Source organism: Cygnus atratus, chromosome 2, assembly GCF_013377495.2.
Source record: "Cygnus atratus isolate AKBS03 ecotype Queensland, Australia chromosome 2, CAtr_DNAZoo_HiC_assembly, whole genome shotgun sequence".
Classification (NCBI taxonomy): domain Eukaryota; kingdom Metazoa; phylum Chordata; class Aves; order Anseriformes; family Anatidae; genus Cygnus; species Cygnus atratus.
In genome coordinates, this window is record NC_066363.1 from 3,286,620 (window position 1) to 3,308,312 (window position 21,693).

A 21,693-nucleotide genomic window follows, 5' to 3' on the forward strand; every position below is an offset into this window, starting at 1 on the left:
TGTCATGTACCTTGAGGAAACGGCGAGACCTCAAATCACTTGGAAATTTCAAAATATTTGTTCCTCCGATGACTATTACGTAAACCTAGTGCGGAGTCTTGCAGAGGAATTGTTCTCTATCTAGGTCAGGAGAAGGAAAGACAACTTGTAGTCTTGCAAGGGACAAGCAGCTACAGAAATTAAAGCGCATCTCTCATTTTCCTGTATGTTTCCCTCAAGCAGCAATGGATTTTTCCAGATTTAGAGAAAACAGCATTTGCAGATATGTACAAAAGTTTATTTTACAAACAGCAACTACTTTTGAATAACAAAATTGCAAAACCAGACTGACATTAGAAAACCAGCTCCGTGGTGCATTTTCTATTTGAAGCACAATTTAACAGAACTCACCAAGTAAAAATACTCCCCCCCTTCCCTCACATCCCTCCCCAACCATCTACCAGATGGAACTTCTTTATAAAGCTTTAATTCAAGATACGAAATAGACATCGGTAACATTGCAGCGATTCTGGACAACTACAATTGACTGACAATATATCTATTTCGCTACCTTTTCCTGGCCTTAAAAAAAAAAACAAATCAGATCTGAAACGTGACAAAATCAGATTCTGGAGCAATTTTGTTTGAGGAAACGTTGAGTGACAACGCTTACGTTTGTAACTTTTGTTACACCATTAGCCCACTAGTGCTATTGTCTCTGTAGGGGAAATAACAAGTTACTTAAAACTACGGAACTGCGACAAACATTACCTTGAGTTAGCAAAGAAATATTTATTTGAGACTCTGAAATGGCTGCTACCGTTCAAAAAGAAATCTGCAAACATACTGATTTGAGTAATGCATTTGAACATTAAGTACATTTATAAGAACCTTACAAAATACTGATTTGAAAGGACTACGTGCAAGCAGTTTTTCATTGAATTATAAGAGCAGGAGTTTAAGTTCAGGACTGCGGGTTCTTCTAAAAAGGGGGAAAACTGTATGACAGATTCCGTTTTAGGAACCTGCGCACAAATGTCTTATTTAGCTGGTCATGTACAGATGCGCAGGGCATCATCAGTCTTCAAATTTCACTTTGAGCTTTCTTTTCATGTTTCCGAAGTGTACCAAAAGCTAATTTGGAGTAGCTTAATTCAATAAAAAACAGTATGAATTGATGTCTAAGCAAGAAATTACTACTTTTCGTTTTCAAAGCTGTTGGGTCCTGATGAGATTAAAAAGTCATTTTCAAGGTTTGAAAACATTCAAGAAAACTAAAGCATCTCAAGGTATTACAGAAAATCAGTAATGAAAGTAGTTATAATACAACAGTACTCATTAGCTCTAATAAAGCTACGTTAGTATGTTTTTGTTTTTACTACAGACCCCGCTTTTTAGGGTACGACATTATGCCATTAAAAAACGGTCTCTTAGTATACAACTTTCTAAACACTGAAAAACTTTATAAATGATTTTAAATTGACTCAGAATATTGCAAAAAAATTATGCTCTTCAGCTTTAAGTCTATGTTTTTTGCAAGCCATTTACCTGTAACACGTAGTCATTTTTGGTATTAAACTTCACTTGGAAAGTACTTTCCACACTTTATCAGGCATACCAGTATTTTCGTAGTCATTTCACTTTAACAATATATAATTCAGGACCTGCACACTGATATTCCCTCTGGCAAATGGGATACATCTACAGACATTTTATAAAGGAACCATTATGGTTTATTTTCTCAAAACTTATCACTTACGTTTTTAAGAAGTGTTTTGAACAAACTCATGATATATTCAAGTTTACACCATTCAACTTCAAAACGTGTTGAAATATGCCAAGCGCTGTCGTAGGAATTTAAATGTGACCGCTCAGAAACACTTCTTTAGCCTCTAAAGAACACTGCAATTTAACACAAACTTGGCTTTTAAATGCAAAAGTTTAGACAGGTTGGATTTTGAGATCAAAACTAATTCATCACACTTTCGCTCGCTGCTTGTCAGTTTGACAATTCCTGTTGTGTGTAACCTCACCCTTCTGAGCAGACTTCTGTAACACCACAGCACAGGAAGGATTAAGACATCGTGGCAGTCTTTGTTTTCATCAACTAGCTGCTGTATATATACTCTATATAACGCAACAGTCACACAAGACAGCATGGAACCCACCTTCCAGCTCTAAAAAAAAACACATTTTAATAAACTAGAAATGCCAGCCTTTGTAAGAAGTTCTTCACAGTTTTATAGTTGCTAACGTATTTAACAGTAACAGGCAGAAAGCCTTAAGGTGTTTATAAACATACTTGAAGACAGTACTGGTTGCTGCACCGAGAAAAGTGGCGTCAGCAAACTCACCTAAGTGTCATTCATGGCTTGGAAAATCCGATTCGAGGAAATAAAACCCTTTTTTTCTATTTTGTAAAAGTAGCGTTTGACATAAAAAACAGTTGAGTTGAGCTTCAGTACTTCTCTCCTTAAGTACAGTCAGTCAAGTGAGTTCACTGATAAATGGTAAAGTTTCAGCTAGCTCAGTAAACATCCTTCAACTTCACTTGTGACATCCTCAGAACAGTTCTGTTTTTTTTTTAAAACATAACACTGACAAACTTATTAAATATGGTTTCAATCGTCAAAGGAACATTTTCAGCTATACCCACTGCTTTCACTGGGACTTCGGTTGTTGGAGTAACTGCGATCACTCTCACTGTCAGAGCCATACGATCTACAAAGAAAAGATTGAATTCTTTAAAATTTTATTTTGAGCTTTAAATTCAAAATTGCATCATGTCAAAAAATTGAGACAGATGCACGAGACAAGAAGAAAACAGTCATGTATATAACAACTGAAACATACATTAATGGACACTCAAAATTAAAATAGTCATTAACTTTACGTGCTGAAATCCCTGTGCAACTCAAGTCAAACTCTGATTGTAACTATAAGATTTCTTCCTTTCATTAATACAGCTAAGAAATCATCCAAAAAACAGTTAAGTTTTTGTTAATGCTAACAGCTGACTAAGAAGTATATTCTAACAAATATAGTTTTATTTCTCAACCAAAATGATTTTGCAGCTCCTTGCCTTTACATATTGCAATTTGAAGTTCGAAGAAGGATCTGAATAATTAGGCTCCATAACAACAACAGGAGTGCGTGAGTGTCTGCAGAAGGGAAGCAATACGTTCAAATGTTCTGGCTTATCCAAACCAAAAGAATTCCAAGCTCAGCACCTCCTGGCCAAGCATAAAGAAATGGTACAGATTGTTTCAGATAAGCCACAAAACATATTCAAATTATACAGAATGAATTTTAATTAGACATTTTCTAGCCTCATGCCTGTAAGGAAAGCTTTCTGAATGGATAGGCATATCCTAATCAAGCATTGTTTCTCTGATGCTTCCTGACATCCCAAAACAAGGATTTTGGAACGATTTCCACACTTTTCATTAATATAATTAATTTCCCTTCCGACACATGAAGAAGTTGTCTTACTGTCGGAATCTGATGAGGAAACTGGTGACACCAGAGTCCATTAAGAGGTGATACTACATCGTGAAAAAATGAGTATGAGAACAGCAGAGGATGAAAATTTACAGCAGCCAGATATCTGTCTGACTTACCGCTGAAGTTTATGCCCTATATAAAGATCACATTCCACTTCTATCTCTGTTGAAATGTGCTCACTTGCACCTATGGTAATTCCCCTGGACTGAGTAGGATAACTTAGCTTAAATTTACAATAGTGCAAACAGTGGCATCAGAAGCACACCAGATTTGCTGGTTAAGATATTCTTTCAAAACATGTTCTAGGAAGTTAAAAATTAATTCTGGATAGCGCTGTAATTTTTCACTTCCTCTGCAGATGCTTTTTGGCTAGACTGCAAAAGCGGTTTTTAAAAAAAAAGTATTCACCATCCAATGGAATTCTTTGCATACCAGGTAGCTTTTAGTTTGTAACAGGGCACCTGATTTAAATCTTAAGAGCTAGTTCACTGCAGGATTTTAAAAACCACTTACGGGCAGCATTATTAAAAAATTACATGCTTACTTTGAACATGTACGGATTTATATATGCAATATATTTTTATGGTTGGGGAAAAAGACTGTAGCCTTCATGAACTTAAAGTACGTACTTTGCAAATTCTTTTGCATAAATATGGTATGAGAGACATGCAAGTAAATAACATACCTGGATCGCCTATCGTAACTTCTAGATCTCCGATAGCTGTCACTCCTTTTACTTCTACTTCGGCTTCTGCTATAGTAACTATCATATGTGTACGACCTGCTTTAAAGGGAAAATAAAGTCATTGCAGATTTACAGTTCCTTGTCTAAAATGTCAATTATTTCAAATGCATCAATCTTAGATGCAAAGAGATGCATCGCTATATAGAATTTACTCTTGAAGGATGGGGAAAACAGGACAATTCTAAGTTTTTGTAGAAGTTTAAATACCAGAATTCAGTATTATCAAAACAACATTAAACTTATTAATCTACAAGAGACTTAGTAAGCATTTAAAGTTTCGAGTTTTCACTACAAACGGTATGTGAAATAAAAACTTGCTTTCAGAAGTATTAACAAACAACAAAATTATTCCCATTTATATTTCATTTTTATATTCCATTTAACAATAAAGGGAAATGTGTTCACCTTTATTTATGCCATACCATCCCCTATCACTGTAACACCAGTATGACTTGGTTATTTTCCAAGCGTCTCGCTGATGTTATTCTTGCTTTGGTTGCTCTCAAAGTTGCTAACATGACAGTACATTTTTAAATAGCACGTATGCAGCGGTACTCTTACGCTAAGATATTTTTATAGTAAATACATTCATTTCAGAGTTGGTACAGAACTACAATCCATACCTGGATCGGCTGTGATGACCATAGGAACTACTTCTCGATCTGCTTCTACTATAGGTTCGACTGACAAACAAAAACAAAACACTGTGTGTTAAGTTAATCAAGAACAAGTGCTGAACAGGGAAGAAGGGGAAAGAGGAGGGGAACATGATTTTCACAGAATTCCTTACTCATACTGTAAAACATGAAATACAATTCCTTTTCAGTAACAGGAAATTTCAAAATCTGATTGTTTTAACTTGCATGTTTCAAGCAGATGCTTCAGACAGCAGCATGCACTGCTAAGCCCATTTCCAACTTGCTCAGAGACTGAAGCATCAGAGTTCTGGGCACCATTTACTGGTCTGCTAATACACCTCAAAATTACCAATTAGAGAAACTCACCTACGACTCTTGTAACTGTGGTAGGAACTACTTCGACTTCTTGACCGATCTCTACTATACCAGCCTCTGCTTCGGCTTCTCGTGTAGCTTCTTGACCTACAATCAAGAAGCAATTTTTGAAAAGCACAGACCAGAATAACTCAAGTGAAGAGCACAAGAACATGGGAAGCAAAAGCATTTTAAAGCTTTATCTTTCAAGCTAAGTATTTATCCCATATGTGCTAAAATATACAGTGTTGTTTAAAAGAAAAACATAAGCTGAGATCAAGAAAAACATGCCTTGAGAATATTGGGAACTTTCAAGTTAACACAAAGAACAGGAACATGAATGCCTTACCTATACGAATATGTAGAACTTCGGGATCGACTTCTTGAGTGGCTGTAAGACAGAGACCTTGTTCGGTGTCTGGATTTAGATTCAGATTTACTTCGTGACCTACTGAGGCTCCTGGATGGGCTATTGTCATCTCTACTTGGAGACTCTTCCTCACTGGAACTTTCTTGGTTCCTTGGCCTTCGATTTAGCCGTGCTGTTTTCCTAACTTCATCAAACAGAGATCCAGGCCTTACTTTATTTTTAGCTTTTATTTCAATCCTTAAACCTGCTGGTTTAGGCTCTGGTGCTGAAGCTACGTTCTTTACTTCTGTGGCAGTACTAATTGTAGCTGGTTGCAAGTTACCAACACCTTGCAAAGGCTTCCATTTATTATCGATTGGATTGCTTTGTGTATTTTCAGTGATTTCACTTTTTAAACTACAATCTTTAGTGCTAGACACAGGGACAGAGTTATTTTCTTGCTTCCCTGTTTCTTTTTCTTCTTTAATATTAACAAAGTCTATAACATTGTTTCCTAATTTGACAGCATCTTGTTCAGGAGGCTGTAAATCTTTGTTTGTACTAGCACTTAAAGCCTGAGGTTTGGCAGTGAGAATGACAGGAGATGTGTCCACAACCACCTTCCCTGGTGAGTTACGGTCTGGAGTGCAAATCTCCATGTTGTCATCTGTCTGAACAACATCTTCCAACCCATTCTGGTTACCCTCTTCAACGTGTTTAGTCTCATTCTTGCAAGCAGTCACTTTTATTCCTGAGTTTAAAATATTGGCTGAAGGGTCTGGATCAACGTTATCTTTATTAAGGTTACTGTCATCTGGTGAGGCATCAGTAGTGCTTTTACCTGGAAGGTTTTCATCCGTACAAGGCTTTTCACCACTTCCCGTTTTGTCTTTGACTACTTCATCCTTTTCAGAAGCTTGCTGTTTTTTATCCTTCATGTCCCTGGTAAGCTGCTTTTCTTTTTTATCGTCCTTGATAACTGGCTTTTCATTTATATCATCATCATCCTCTTCACCAAACTCCAGCGGGGGCTGCCAATGAAACATTTCTTTTCTTTTCTGAACTTTGTGTTTCTTCTCCTTTTTTCCTTTGGATTTTTCTTTTGCTTTTTTGGAGTGTGATTTTTTAAGAGTTTTTTTTGATTCATGTTTGGCCTTTTTTGACTTTCCTCTAGTATTTGTTGAGCTAGAATGAGAACTCTCAGATTCGGAAGATGACAACTGTTTGCTCACCTTCCACGTACAATCAGAATCCAGAAAGCCTTCTGAGGAATTTGATTTTTTTATCCTTTTGGTAACGCTAAGTTCTGTATCAGATCCTGATGTGGCCTCTCCTTCCTCTTTACCAGAGGAGGCTCTGGAATCTGCCCTACTACGCCTAGCCTCTCCCCTTTCTGAGTTTGATTCAGAGTCCCATTTGCTACCTGAATAGGATTTTCGTTTACTTTTTGCACCACCTCTAGGTTGCTCAGATGATTTCTCTTTAATGGCTTTGTTTTTAGAACGATCAGCATCCCGTTCACACTTGGATTTCTCCTCCCCTCTCACCAAACTTAAGTTGCTTTTATCCTGTTGCTGAGCATCTCCTTCCAACTGAAAATGGCCTTCTTTTTCTTGGGCTCCTTTCACTTTGCTGGAATGCTCACTGTCAGTAGAGAAGTCAGAAGACGATAAACTGTCACTCTCTTTCAGTCCTTGAGAAGACTCGTCATAGTCTTTTGTACATTTATAAGGGAGAGTGCTTTCAGAGCTTGTTTCCTGCCGTAGTTTAAGAGACCGAGCGTTCTGATCCCCCAATGTAGATTTTCTTTTGCTTCTGTGCCTATCATCATCACTAAGGGAATAGTAAGATGTTGACTCACTATAACCCGACCTGTCACTGCGGTATTTACTCGGTGACTGTGATCTGCCAGAAGAACGAGATTTTGTTCTTGAGCTAGACAGACTTCTAGATCTTGTGTAAGATCTTGAGTACGACCTGCTTCGGGAGGACCTGCTTCTCGATCGCGGCCAACTATCCGAGCTTCTATCGCTACGATATTTGGAATAACCACTTCGGTCACTATCTGAACTCCTTTGTCGCTTTCGGAAGGAGGAAGAAGTGTTAGCCTCTTTAACAACAACTACATTATAATTAGTTTGGGTGGGTATTAAATGGGTTGTTTTGGCTTTCATTTCCTGAATTCGCTCATAGGATGGCTTCCATGGTTTCTGCCCAGGCTTCCATCTTGAAGGTGGTGGGCTATCACTTAAGGGTATGACAGGGAGGCTTTCTGGGACAACCGGTGGTATGACGACTTTATCCGTCGGCAGTATAACTGCTCTTACAGGGTCAGCAGTCTTGTTCAGCTTGTTCTCATTTAATCGTGTCGAAGTGTTTCGTGGAGAGTTGGAAACAGTCTTTTGATGCCTAGGGCTAGGACTTGATCTTGATCTACTTCGGGAACGTGATGATTTAGAGGCTGATCTTGATCTGGAACTTCGAGAGTAAGACCTTGATTTAGACCTAGATCTGGACCTGGACCTGTAGTATGACCGAGTGTCTCTGCTTGATAAAGTTGATGAACTCTGGTCTTCCTTATCAGATTTAGACCAGTCTCTTCTGGATGAATGTCTAGAAGATGATGAAGAAGAACGAGACTTCCTCTCACGATCACAAGATGACTTCTTCCTCCTGACGAAGGAATGAGAGGATTCCACATCTGACGAAGCTGATGTTTTCTTTTTCTTCGTTTGCTTGTGCTTCTTGAAATGCTTCTGCTTTTTAGACTTCTTTTTGTGTTTCACTTTCTTTTTCTCTTTTCTGTGCTTTTTGTGGTGGCTGGAATATCTCACAGTACTCAGATCAGAATAGCCGTTATGTGACCAAGACCTTGATCTCCGTGATGCACTTCTTTCATCCCATCTGCTTGTACACGGGTCACTCAACCTCAAAAACAAACAAGCGAGCCCCACACTAAGTGGAAATTCTGTAAGAACTTCGTAAGTATTTTCCCCTCTCCCTGTCCCAAGGCAATTAACGAGGTCTATGAACTATAAAATCCCTGCATTTACCACCAGACAATTGCGTTTTGAATGAGCTTGTTACACTTGTTTTAAGACTTGGAATTACAAGACTATGAGGAAAGCTACCACTTCTCTGTAAGAGATGAATCAGACATCACCACCCAATTGTGCCCATTATAAACCCACGCAAAGAGATTTAATTACCCTAGTCCACATCATTATGAACTCTGCAACTATGGGATTTATAAACTATGTTTAAATGTATTTTTTAATCACCTTATTTAGGTACCATCTAGCTAGTACAATGCAATAAATTGCATGCACTCAGTATATAAACAGGTTTGGTAAACATTTGCAATTTTTCAATATGTTCTTCAGTTCTGCATTTGGGGTTTATCTATCATTTTGATACAAGCTCAGATTATCAAGTCACCAGAAATTCTGGAAAGTCAGCTACATCACAGAGCTAGTAACAGTAAAAAGAACATGAAGCTAAAACTTAATATAGGCTTTGTGGATTTGGTTGTCTTACTTATTATCAAAAAAACAGTTAACCAAGTTCAAGGCTAAAGGAAATCTGACGTGACTATCTCAGAGGAAAGCAGTAGGAAATTGGACAGGTGAATTAATTTCTTCTTAAGTATTGAAGATAGTACCATCAGAAATAACTACTCTGTGACCTTACGCTTTTTCAGCATGTGTTGATCTGCTGTCACATCACCAAAGAAGAAAAGTTTTAGGAAAGATTACAAGAAAGATTCCATTTAAATTCAGAACACTGGAAGTGGGAAGATATTAAATACAAAGATAGTTTTACGCATTTTATTCAGTCAAACAGGAATGACATGGAACAGCTATATAACCCGTTATTGCTTGTGTTAAAAAAAAAAGTCATTTTAAATGTGCAGTAAGGATCTTACTTATCGCCTTTACTCCACTTTTCTCCACTAGGTGGTCTATATGTTCGTAATCTCTGCATTTCCTCTTTCCAGTGCGGAGGGGTCTCACTACTCTCATCATCATCGGATTCAGAACACGACCGCGATCGAGGTGGGGTGTGATACCGCTATAAAACCAAAGAAAGACAATTACTTTTTATATTATACAGCCTCCTTTAAAGAAAAAATATATTCTGTATCTGGTACCTCTCATACAAGTTTTGCATGCATCTTCATAACAAGCTAGACAATGTTATTTACACAAAGGGCAGGAAGAACACAAATTCTGAATTCCCTGCCAAAGATACCCACTTTTGGTATGAATATATGCTATAGGTGAGCCTGATTACATAGCTAGCTGTCTTTTCATACTCTGAGGGCACTTCTCAAAGCCTGAGAGGGGCCAGCTAACCTGTTTTTCCAAAACATAAAATGTAGAATTTAGGAAGTCAAGTTCTCTTTACATTACACTTTTTGGAATAACACAATTACAGCAGATAACCAAACTTCCCCCCTCCAGGATACTAAAGCACAGATGTTTCAGTTCAGTTAGCAGATACTTAGCTGCCTGTAATCATAAAAACAGGCTCTATTTCAAAAGTCACTGCTGTTCAGCCCTTCAGAAATGGGCAGTTTAAGACATCTGCTAAGCAAAAAATCTTTCAAAAAAGTGTAATGAAGCTTCATGCTAGAAAATGATGCTTAGGCGCAACATTATAAGAGGTAAGAAGAGCTTTTCCTGCAGCAGCAGAAACATGGTCATAATATTGCCAAGTCATTATTTTCCATTACCCAGTTGGATACACACTTAGGTAACTCATACAAGGAAATTAGATGCTCCTTGACTCAATTAACAAAGAAGAAAAACATCTGGGTTTTACTCAATTATTTTGAGCCACTTATAAAATAAGCGATATGTGGAAAAAAAAAAAAACTAGACTGTCTCCCAGAATAAAAAGAGAAAGATGAATGCATTGGTTTACATAGAATTCATTTAAGAAATATCTTCTTACTTTCTCCCTCTTCAACCGACTGAAAATCAACAGTTTTGGGCCCTGTATCATGGATTAAAGAAGGGATGAGAAAACTTTTGCTTAAGAACAGTGGCACTAATGCAAAAGCAAAAGTTACCAGAGCACTGAAATAGGAATGAGATCTAAAGAAGCAGTGACAGCCTTCACAAAGTAGGAAAAAATGGACTGTGCAGTTGCAAAAAGCCTTCTGTCCAAGCATGGCAAAAAGTAACTTCTTGCCTGTGCACTGTTATCTGAAATTACACAGACTTCATCTCATGCAGGAGAGCGGATGAAATTTGGCAAACTATGTTAACTAGCTAGAAACAGAAACAAAAGATACACTTAAACTGTTAGTTCTGCTTTTTGACATTTTGACAAGTGATTCTGCCAGTGTTGCCAGAAAAATTGTTTATCAGCAACATATGCACAGACACTGTAAGTATATCTCTTGTCCTCCCAGTTCTGATATGTCAGAAAGGGCTGTACATACTTAGGACACTTCAGAACAGCCTTGTCTGCTGTTATACAGAAACAGTCCTAGTGCTTAGGAGAAACAGTGAGGAAATCCAAGCAACGGAGAGAGTAAAAGCTTGTCTTTTCTCATTGCTTCAGATCTTGCAGCTTGCCTAGGATGAACCTTTCCTGACTTCATTTCAGTCTTTACAAAGAAAATTTTATTCTTATGTTTGAAGCTACTTCTTATGGCTGACACTACTCTTGTAGCTGGGTAAGCCTTTGTTTTCCCAAACAATGCTTAGGCAAGAAGACATTAAGAAGAAGAATAAGGAAAAAGCACTGCAAAATGAACTACTTGGCAACAAGATTTCAACCTTCTAAGCTTGAATCTACTGTAGGTCAACAACAGTTACAGTGCCACACAAAGCCTTCAAGGAAATTCAAAGTTCATAGCTCAAGGTCAGACAAGATACTTTGGGTGAGAGGAAATAAGAGTAAGTCACATACTATTGTGCCTCTTCCTTTAATTTTTCGTCCAGATTTAGAGACTGATGGTTTCTGGTCGGTTAGAACTGGTGTAGCATCAAGAAGCTTCCTAAAGAAATTAATAAAATATAAGTGTACACAAAAAAACAATTTTATCTTAAACCTAATTTTAAATTAATCATGCGAAGTACCTTAATTACCTATTTTGATATGGCAGAACTAAGAATTTAGCAACTGGCTTTCCAATAAGCAAGCCAGCCACACACAGACCTGCGATGAAAGCCGATCAATACATACTGGTTTTCAACCAGCTCTGCAGATCTGACCTGCCTTTGTGATAAATAAAGGCTAACAATGAACTTCCAAAGTCCTCTGATACAGCGTTACACAGCTTTTCTAAAGCAGCTAACTTATGTTTAGTGGACAAATGGTGAAGATGACATGGAAAGAACAGTTTCAAGATCGCAGCAGTTACACAACAATGCCTTAGCAGACAGAGTGGCAGGTCATAACAGTCCCAGGTTCTAAAGCCTTCTTTCTTTCCTCAGCAAGAAGTAATTCAGTATTCCTTTTTACACAGTTTGAAAGAAGCAGATACAAAAGCTTTGAAAACATGAGTAAAGAAGAAAGAGCTTACAGCAGACTATACCTGAATTAAAACAAATAAAGTGATTGGATTTTAGAGATGCCCAGGAGTGTGCTATATTAACTCTTCTGAATCCAAAGGTGAAGAAATTTGATAGGAAAAAAATTGCAATTGGGTAGGCACGCAAAACAAATTGAAAGCAACTTGTGAATGCATGACATCTTTTCTGCTAAAAATATGGATTTTCTCCTATTCCAAAAAAATCAAACTGCTGTAAGATTCTGTTTGACTGATTTTGCACTAAAGTTTGATCCTTTAGTCTAAGGAAATTGAAAAATTACCTCTCCTACTGAAGTTTACCTTGCAATCAAATATCGGCTATATTTTACGTTGCAAAATTTTCTCTGGAATTAATGAACCTTGTTTTTCTGCATCACCTGTAATTGTGTTTAAGGTCAAAACATGCATGACCCTTAAGGACCGATGAAAGTATTTTATGAGTTTTCACTAAAAAAAACTGAACCACACTGAAAGGAAAATTCCAAAGAAAAACAGTAAACAGGACAGGTAAATTGCCTCAGTTAGAAATTCTGACACTACAGCCATCCCTTGCTGTGAGTTCTGGTAAAATAATGTTAGTGAGAAAGTTTTATGCATAGTTTCTACCACGAAAGTCAACACAATAATACAACTCAATGTTCCTTACGGCTCAGGTTCTGCGTTGACAACAGGCACATCTCTTCTTAGCAAAAATCTATTTTCAGGCACTGGGGGAATTTCTTCAGGACGTACGACAGGCTTATCCCTCTTTGTGCTAACATCAGTTGCTTTTTCTGTTACATCGCTCTTGTCAGAAAGGCTGCTAGGAGGAAAAATACGTTTATAAATAAAAATCAATGACAAACACCACCGTTCAGGTTCCCACAATAAGCCCACGTGATGCAACAAGCTTTCAGATGACTTAGGTGTTTCATTAACAGCTCATTTTATGCTAAAGGAGGACACTGTGTTATTAGAAGTAAGGTTCAGTTCTCACACTACAGCAAACAATTTTGCTTTTAATTTGCCATTTGTCATAAAATATTTTTAAAATATAATCAAGTATGAATCAAAGGTCTCTATTTGCCTAACATTACACAGGTATAGCAAATCCCAAACGCTTTAACATGCTAGACATTTATTTCAAAGTTACTCTAGATTCTATCTACAAAGATCTTTAACTGTTTCATAGAAAAGTCTACCCAACAAGCTCAGCTTTAGTGATTTGTTTAAAAAAATCAAAATCCAAACTTACAGAATAAAAGCACCTTCATATTAATTGCTTAAGTACTTCATGAAAAAGCAAAATTTATCAAATTCCTCTGACATTCTTAAATTTGAGAAAGTAGTCACCATCTTTGGTTTGAGGTTCGCTTGCATCTTGAATCCTCTTTTTTCCTCTCCTCCTTTCTCCGTTTTCTTGATTGTTTTGCTTTAGCTCTTCTTTTACGCTTTCTTCTTCTGCTTCTTTCATTTTCAGCTTCGCTTTCAGATGAACTTTCTGAAGAGCTTGATGCACTGGAGGAGGATTCTGACTCTTCTGATTCAGAACATACTTTCTTCTTCTTCTCCAAAGCTTAGAAACAGATATAATATTTACAGTGTGCACATATGCATGTAACACATAGTGTGTATATAAATATAACACAAGATATACAACTTTATATATGTGAATACACACCTGCTTCTCCAGAGGATCTGTGTGTAAACCATGAGCTTTTTTTTTTTTTACCAGTGATGTTTGTTAAAGAACAATTATATGGATTTATTGTGCCGTGTAAACCAATAAAGTTACACAGATATTTTCCAACAAATATGGTTGTAAAAAACACCTTCAGTGAACTGTAAGAACCTCCATGCACAGCTTCTGCCATCTAAGATACTGCAAAGCCAAAGCATTTTTATGATAAGCCATACACTGAAATTTATAACTGAAGTTAAACATCCACATGTGCCAAGCTTTGCCATCCTCTCCTTTCTGCATTCCCATACTTTTACATTATCTTTCCTCGGACTCTCCGCAGGACATAAAAAACACATTATCCTTGAGGAAAGTCAAAACTAAAGTTAAAATATCCTAACTCATAACAACCTGAAGCTTTACAGCACCTGTCCAAAGACATATCTAACACCATCTATTTCCTACGAATTCTCACTAAAAGGTAAATTAGGTTGACTATGTTTATGGCAGATATTAACTTGACATATCTTATAATAAACCTTCAGAAACTGCACAAAATTCTACATCAAGAAAAGCTTCTGTTTAGATTACCGTCTTTCAAACTCAGAAAAATAAGTCATAATTTCTTTTGAGTATGTCACACGAACCTCAAATATTAATTAAGGAGACCAGGAAGCAGGCATACGTTTTCTAAGGCACAAAGGTTTAGGTCAGAAAACCTTTTCCCTTGCTGTGCCTTACGCACCTACGCCAACCTTTAAGTTTTAAAGGGTTGTTAGAACTAAATTAAAATTCTAGAGATTCACCATAGTGATTTCTGGATGCTGGCATAATTTTTATACTCTGAAAAAAATGTCAACATTCAATTAACTTCAGCATATGTATGCTTACCATCCTTTGCTGATTTCGTAACAAGCACCCCACAGTCAATAACTCGTACATCTGCATAGGGTCTACTGGCAGTATCGGTTTTCAGATTTTCTATTTGCTCTATTACTTCAAAACCAGAAATAACCAGTCCAAAGACAACATGTACGCTGCAGAAATAAAACATTTGGGAAGTACAACATTTATATTTCGCTTTTTCTCCGATGAATTTCAGATTTAAAAAGTCATTCTGAAATAGAAGCATTCAGCTTCACTGGCATCGACTGGCCCTTAAAAGATATTAAAAAATCTTATTTTTAACTTTATTACTTTTATATTTACAACAATAAGACTTCATGTAATGGAGGTCTGCTCTGGTTCAACATGATGTCATGCTACTCTCTTCTAGCAGGCACTAAACAGGTCATAATTTCTCATCCACCTTACTTTTGAAATTGTGTAGTAGACAGATCAAATAAATACAGCACAAAAGCACAGCTTTCCCCAGAAAAGAAGCATTTTTAGGTCTACGCAATCTCAGCCTACACGTTCCCACTGACATTGAAGGTGCAATTATTAACAAATCCCCAATTCTGTTCTACTGCCCCACATTCCTCTTTCCTTCCTCCAATTGCCCTATAACTTGCACTTCAGGAACTTACATATTCTGGAGATAAAACAGGTCACAAAAAGTACTATCAAAACACGTTAAACCTGACATTTCAACCTGATTTGGGGGCCGAGGGCAGCAACCAGATTTAAATAAATGAATACTAAGATCAAGGGCCTTCCAAGTTTTCAAATCGTTTTAGGAAATAAGTTGCAATTTGAAATATTTATAGAACTCAAATTTTAGTTTCCCATCTTTTTCTATCGTATAATCTTTCACAGAAGTAAAAGTGTTTCCCCATTACTGCCTACTGCCAACACGATACGCAAAGCCTCATGAATAAACTCTGAATTTATTCATCGCTGAAGAAACTATAAAGGACTTACCCATCGAGATGGGGAGCAGGCTTTGTTGTTCTGTTTGACAAACAGCGAGATGGTAAGATGGTAAAAAAAATCAAGGATTCAGATGAAGTAAGAGGAGAATGTCACAGAAAAAAAGGTGAAGGTAAGACAAAATAGTGAAAAAATCCAGTTACACACACGGAATTAAAAACCTTACAGATTACACATACAGGCTTTTTTTTTTCCTTTAATCTTATCTTTTACATGAATTTTGTTTAAAGTTTAGCTAACTGTGCATACTTGAAAGTTGTACCAAATACCATTGGATGCATGCAATAAACAATATTCAAATGCCTTTACATACACACTCAAATATAACTCACTAACATCTTTAATCACAAAGATACAATTTGGAAATAAGTACTGGCCAACTAACGGAATTTAACGTTTCTGAAACTGTTCTTACATTACAAGGTCACTTTAAAGTCAGTTCAATTTAAAAAAGGAACAGGAAAACAGAGTTATCATATGTGATAGATTCTTTGCTTTTTTTTTCCCTGCTATTTTATTACTTTCCATCTACTTGATTGGCCTCAGGACTCACAATACAAAGCAATACTACTTTAACCATCAAGACTACAGCAATTCAGCTCATAAGCTCACAGGCTTCCCCAAAGCAACAGTAGCACAATGCAAGCAGACATTATAAGGTACCCTATACTCTATTTCTGTGATAAATTCGGACTTTCTCCCTTTTTTTCAGGTTCCCACGTTCAGCTGTTTCCAGCCCAAAGGGGAACTGCCACTGCATAACGTTTTGCACACAGGTGGTGGTGGTGGGAGCTACGCCAAATTTCCAAGCTGACTTATAATTGCGATAGCCAAGGCTTTGCATATGCAGCTGTATTTTAAGATTCACCTTTTTGGTGTCAATGCTATGACCTCGTACCTTTCTCTATCCTCTTCTAGAAGGGAAAGGAAATTAATGCAGGCATACCTACGGGAGCAACGTTGCCCAGAGAACCAGGCTGCACAGACAAATTCAATGAGGAACATCAGAACTTGCATTGATCTTATATACTGGGGGAAGTGAGGGGAGGTGAAATAAATGTCGATCTAATTTGCATTTGAAGCTATTTTATTATTTGAAAACATTCTCCCTCTCTTCCCGAGGCACTATTTTGACTTTCCAGCTTCCTTCCACTGTACTACACTCTCAAAAAAATAAAAATAAAAACCCCACAGGGCCCAGATGCTTCTCGATGGTACAACCAAGTCAGGTTCTCACTGCTACAACGAAATAACTCCAGATAAAGCACGTAGCTTCCTTCTGGCTTTCAGCTAGGAGGCCACAGAGCACTGCAGTGCTGGGACCCGTGCCAGAAGCTGGAACTGCAATCAGGAGTGCTTACACTCTGATTTTTCTAAGCTCCAAACACCAGACCTTCTACTTCTGTAATCCTAAATATTACAGAAAACAAAGGGAAAGAAATGCTATCAAGAAGACGTCTCATCTCTCAGCAGCAGGGGCTGATCTTTGTTTTTCCCTCGCTAACCCAGCACGTGGCTACAAACAGAAAAAGTCTCAGAGCTTTGGGAGTTCGGTAAGCAAAAGTTAACTGCAATAACAACCTGCTGTTAGGTGAATGTTTTTGGCAGGCTTAACGACAAAGCTGATTTAAAGTAGTGAAAAATAGAAGTGGGTTACTTCAGTGAAACCAACAGTCAACGAGTCTTAGCGTTTAGAGTTAGCTCGAGAAAGCAACAGGTTCAAACACGCCTGCTATGAATGCTGTAGTAGCGTGCTCCTGCCATGCTGCAGCAGCACTTGGAGGCCAATTGAGCAAATTATTTAAGCAAATTATTTAAGTACTTTCTTTGGACTGGTCCTTGATAAGCAAGGAAATGGATGGCTGGCAACTAGTAAAGCCATTTAGTTTCTTTCATTACGCTGGCAATTTGATAGAGTGGACAGGATTTTTCTCATTTGCCTGGTCACGAAGTGGAAGCACACAGAAAAGCATTACCCAAAAGCAAACTTCTCAGATGCACAAGGAGGAGTCGGGCAACTTGCAAGACTTTCCACGGGAAGCAGAAACCAAACTCCTCGTCGTGCTTCTGAAAGTTCCCTCATCGCGAGGTTAGGGCTGGAACACTGCAATTATTCTGCAAACATTTGCACCTTAGAAGACCACGTCAAAGCTCTTTTTGCCCATGTTCCACCCTACATTTCTTGAACACTGACTTCAAAACTTCCCCAGGAGAAAACCTACTTACTACTTCTGCACTACAGAAACCTAGTTAGGATGAGTCCCTCCCAAGAAATAGTGTTTTATTAAAACATTTCTATAGAGAAGTTTTATAATTTAAAACATTCAACATCTGCCTTATTATAGATGTTATTATCCATGTTATTTGGAGAAGGACAAATATCTTTACTCACCCCCCAATTTAAAGAAAATTGGTTTAAGATATTGGTGAAGAGAAGAACATCTTTTCGATAAAAGCACCTTTTTTGCCCACCCCCCGAGAGCCTCAGACCTAACAAAGGACTCAAAGCACGTAACAATATGATCAGAAAAACAAGAAAGATTAAAAACAGAAAGAGAAAAGAAAAGGACACAGCCTTAGAGGAATGAGACATTACCTTTGGAGCGCACGATGTAACACTGTTTCTGTAAATTTTACACAAAAATGGCAGAAATAAATTGTAATACATTTTCAGACAAAACTGAGTCTATGTTTTATTAAATACAAGTTTAAAATTAATATTAATCAAGTTGTATGCAGAACAAGGATGCCTAAAAGAGGGCTCTAAATTTTCTTTAGAATACAAGGTACTTTGAAAACTACAGTAAGTTCTCTTTAAAAACAAAAAAAAACTACAGACATAGCCTGCTTGCATCCACTATTACACAGGAAAACTGTTAGAGAATCCTCCCAGTCCCCTCTGAGCCTCAATCCAAGTGTTAGAACACATGCACAACTTTAAGCAGATGAATAACGGATTTCAATGGGCTTATTCACATGCTTGCAGTTACATAGGTGTTCAAATGCTCGTCTGAACCCAGTCCTAGGTAAATACTTCATAGGATGGCAGCCCGTACGCGAAATGGTTTGGTTTACAAAATGAAACGTGTCAGTAAGTCCACAGCTTCTTAGATTTCGTAGTTAGCTTGTACCTCCCTTGTATTATGAAGCTTTTCTAAAACCACGAAAAAAAGGTGCCCTCTAAAATACGTGCAAAGCTATTATTGCTTGCGTTAAGAATTAGGGAAAAACAAGAATGCTGCAGGTGCAAAAGCACAAAGCACGTGCACCAGCTAATTCTGTGCTTTTGCTCTGGTATAATTCTCATGAGCAGCTGTAACTTCAAAACACACTATCAGTTAAGTATAAATCTATGCTTTTTCTCCCATACAGACTATTAGCTCTTAATTATCTCTCTGCATATCCAAACAGTGAAATGATCCATTTGTAACTTACTGCAAATATCATCCTATGAATGCTTCCACATGGGCTGTACAACTACGTAAACCTGATCAAACTGACAGGACCTGCTTACGTGACAAGTGCACATACATCGCCTCTGCTCAAGGATAATGTGAATTTTTTGTAGTTCTCTTTCGTATTTCTGTAAACTGTTCAACAATCAGCTCAAAGTTATTTCATTCAAAGTAAAAAAAAAAAAAAGTGTTGATTAGAAAAATACCTGGTTTGGGACACTGAAGGAAAAAAAACTTAGAAGTGAGCCACTTAATAAGCTAGTAATATTCAGAAATCACTTGTAAAATCCAACCCAAAAATCTTCACCATTGATTTTAGCCTTTAGCCATTTAGCAGTTCCAATAAGTTAATTTATTTAAATTTAGTAACTAGACACCACCATACATTGAAAAGATTTTTGAACCAAAAAAGCTATTTAGTTTGGAGCAAGAAAAAAGCTTGAGAGCCACGTTAACTGACAATACCCTCAATATGGGGAAAAATGCATTCTAATAGCAAAACAGCCTCAAATTTTAAATAGCTTTTAACACAAAGGCAAGAACTAACTGTTCGAGCTGATAACGAACATAAACCTAGCACTCCTCTAAGTTGCAATAAGAAGGTATCAGCCTCGGTAGTTTAGAGGAATCCATGACTCAATAGCAAGGTGGTAAGTCAATTATACAAAGCTTCCAAGTGACAAAGAAGTTGGTTACTCTTTTTGCCTCCTGCTGTTCTCTTTATGTCTCATTCTGCACATTCACTTTTCTACTTCTGCAGTAAATACAGCTCAGTAGATTTTGGATGACTTAACAGAAGCACAGTTACTTGTTAGCACTTGTAGAATCGGTAGACTCCCAAGTTTTATAGTGCTTTATATATTAATTTCCGTAAGAGTGGCACTTATTTTGTATTACAACTTACTAGCAGGCTGGGCAGGGCCACAGGCACAAGGGAGTTGCTCAAAGAGATGAGATAGCTTCACCAGATCAGCTCGTCTGAGAAGCAAAATACATTGCTCCAGAAGAACATCATCCAGCAAGTAATACAGTCACTGAGCTGGAGAATCCAAGAACGGGCTGAATATTCCCCTTCGCTCTCAATCTGTGACCTGAAGACCCCAGAGGCATTTCTGTAATACTCTAGATGCATCCCTTCACTCCCAGTAATAACAGTATATAACTTAAAAAACCATTTTCAACAACAGTCCAAAGCAGGTGCTGGAATATACAGAAAAAGGAAGATGTTTCTAGTGTGGTTCCTGTCAACGTCCACCCCACCCAAGAAATTCTGGATCTTAATAGCAACATGGAAACAGGACAATTAAAAAAAAAAAAGATTACCACACTCAGGTTGTGCTTAGAACACTTGTTAAGTAACTGGCTTTAAAAAAATGAAAGAAATTACTCACAGAAAAAAAAGAAAATAATAGTGGAGCTATCTGAAAATATAAATAGCTAATTTATAAACTAGGGTCTTACAAATGTCTTCAATACAAATCTGCAATAAAATGCTATAACAGACCCCTTTGGGTACAGAAAGTTGAAATTCCAGCATTTCACAAAGCCAGACGGCCTGTGTGTCCTTTCTGCTGGATTTCAGTAAGATGCTTCTCATCTGACCAGGTTAAGATACGTGTGTGAATGACTTGGTATATGTAAAGTGCATATGCATGAAAATCTTAATCCTGCTGTAGCCAAACATTCTCCTTTCAGCCTAACTGCTACCCCTATTCAAGTAGGGAAAAAAAATAGTCAATGAGCATTAAACATAACACTTCTGACATATACCTACTCTGGACTCTAGTTTTGCATCTTGCCAATTTCTACCCATGCTTTACATTTATTCTTCTTCAATTGGCATCACTGAAGCTTCCCAACTTCACTTGCACTGTTTTTTTCGATGTCCAGTTCTCTACTGTTGCTTATGAATGCTTCAACACATTCACGCATACCAGAGGAATTCCTGATGAATCAAAGAAAACTGATGATACTTTAGAATTGGTCAGATGCTTCATTAACTGGTCTGAGCTTCCATTTCAAGTAAACCGATCACTGTGGTTCAACTTTTAATAATTTTTAGTCTTGTTGTGACCAGTTTGCTAGTGCAGTCTGCCAAAGAGGTATTTGCTGCCTGATTCGCTACTGTAAAGACCAGTTATTCCAAATGACGTTCATCCGTGGTAAGCGGGGGAAGTACTTTTGATGAGTAAGTAAAAATGTTATATTCAGAATTCTTACTATTATTTTAGCCCCAATCAAACGAATACTTACATAAAAAATAACTTATCTGCACACCTTATTTGCTACTTTGGGAAACGATATGACAGAGGAATTCAGAATTCTAATCCCTGAAGTTATTTATGCACTATAACAAATGTAAACGTTTAAAAAAGTTTGACTGAGATGAGCTATTTCCTTTTCTATAAATAGAATCAGTAAATTAAACATATTCAGATTTAAAAATCTAAGGACTGAAGATTTCCACTTAAGACTGCCTTTCACACAATTCTCAGGTTATGCATTTGAAAAATATTTTTCCTAATGATAAACTAATGAATAATTGAGCTACTTCTTTGAGTAGAAGGACAATTTAATTTCAACTTAAAGC

General features: G+C 37.3%; 1 protein-coding gene across 5 annotated transcripts in view; it reads right to left on the reverse strand.

Annotated features, from left to right (window-relative positions):
• Positions 1 to 258: 258 nt before the first annotated feature.
• NKTR (natural killer cell triggering receptor) overlaps positions 259 to 21,693 on the reverse strand; it is a 42,015-nt gene continuing 20,580 nt past the window's right edge. Inside the window, exons 7-17 of one of the 5 annotated variants that reach the window (XM_035554415.2) lie at positions 15,640 to 15,669; positions 14,668 to 14,813; positions 13,449 to 13,671; positions 12,763 to 12,918; positions 11,492 to 11,579; positions 9,495 to 9,640; positions 5,570 to 8,497; positions 5,233 to 5,328; positions 4,852 to 4,911; positions 4,169 to 4,267; positions 259 to 2,700 (exon numbers count right to left, since the gene is read on the reverse strand). In XM_035554415.2, the coding sequence (XP_035410308.1) occupies positions 2,622 to 2,700; positions 4,169 to 4,267; positions 4,852 to 4,911; positions 5,233 to 5,328; positions 5,570 to 8,497; positions 9,495 to 9,640; positions 11,492 to 11,579; positions 12,763 to 12,918; positions 13,449 to 13,671; positions 14,668 to 14,813; positions 15,640 to 15,669 (4,051 nt within the window). In that variant the 3' untranslated portion in view covers positions 259 to 2,621. The remainder of the gene's footprint in view (positions 2,701 to 4,168; positions 4,268 to 4,851; positions 4,912 to 5,232; positions 5,329 to 5,569; positions 8,498 to 9,494; positions 9,641 to 11,491; positions 11,580 to 12,762; positions 12,919 to 13,448; positions 13,672 to 14,667; positions 14,814 to 15,639; positions 15,670 to 21,693) is intronic. The other 4 variants (XM_035554419.2, XM_035554416.2, XM_035554417.2 and 1 more) reach the window with 4 other exon arrangements.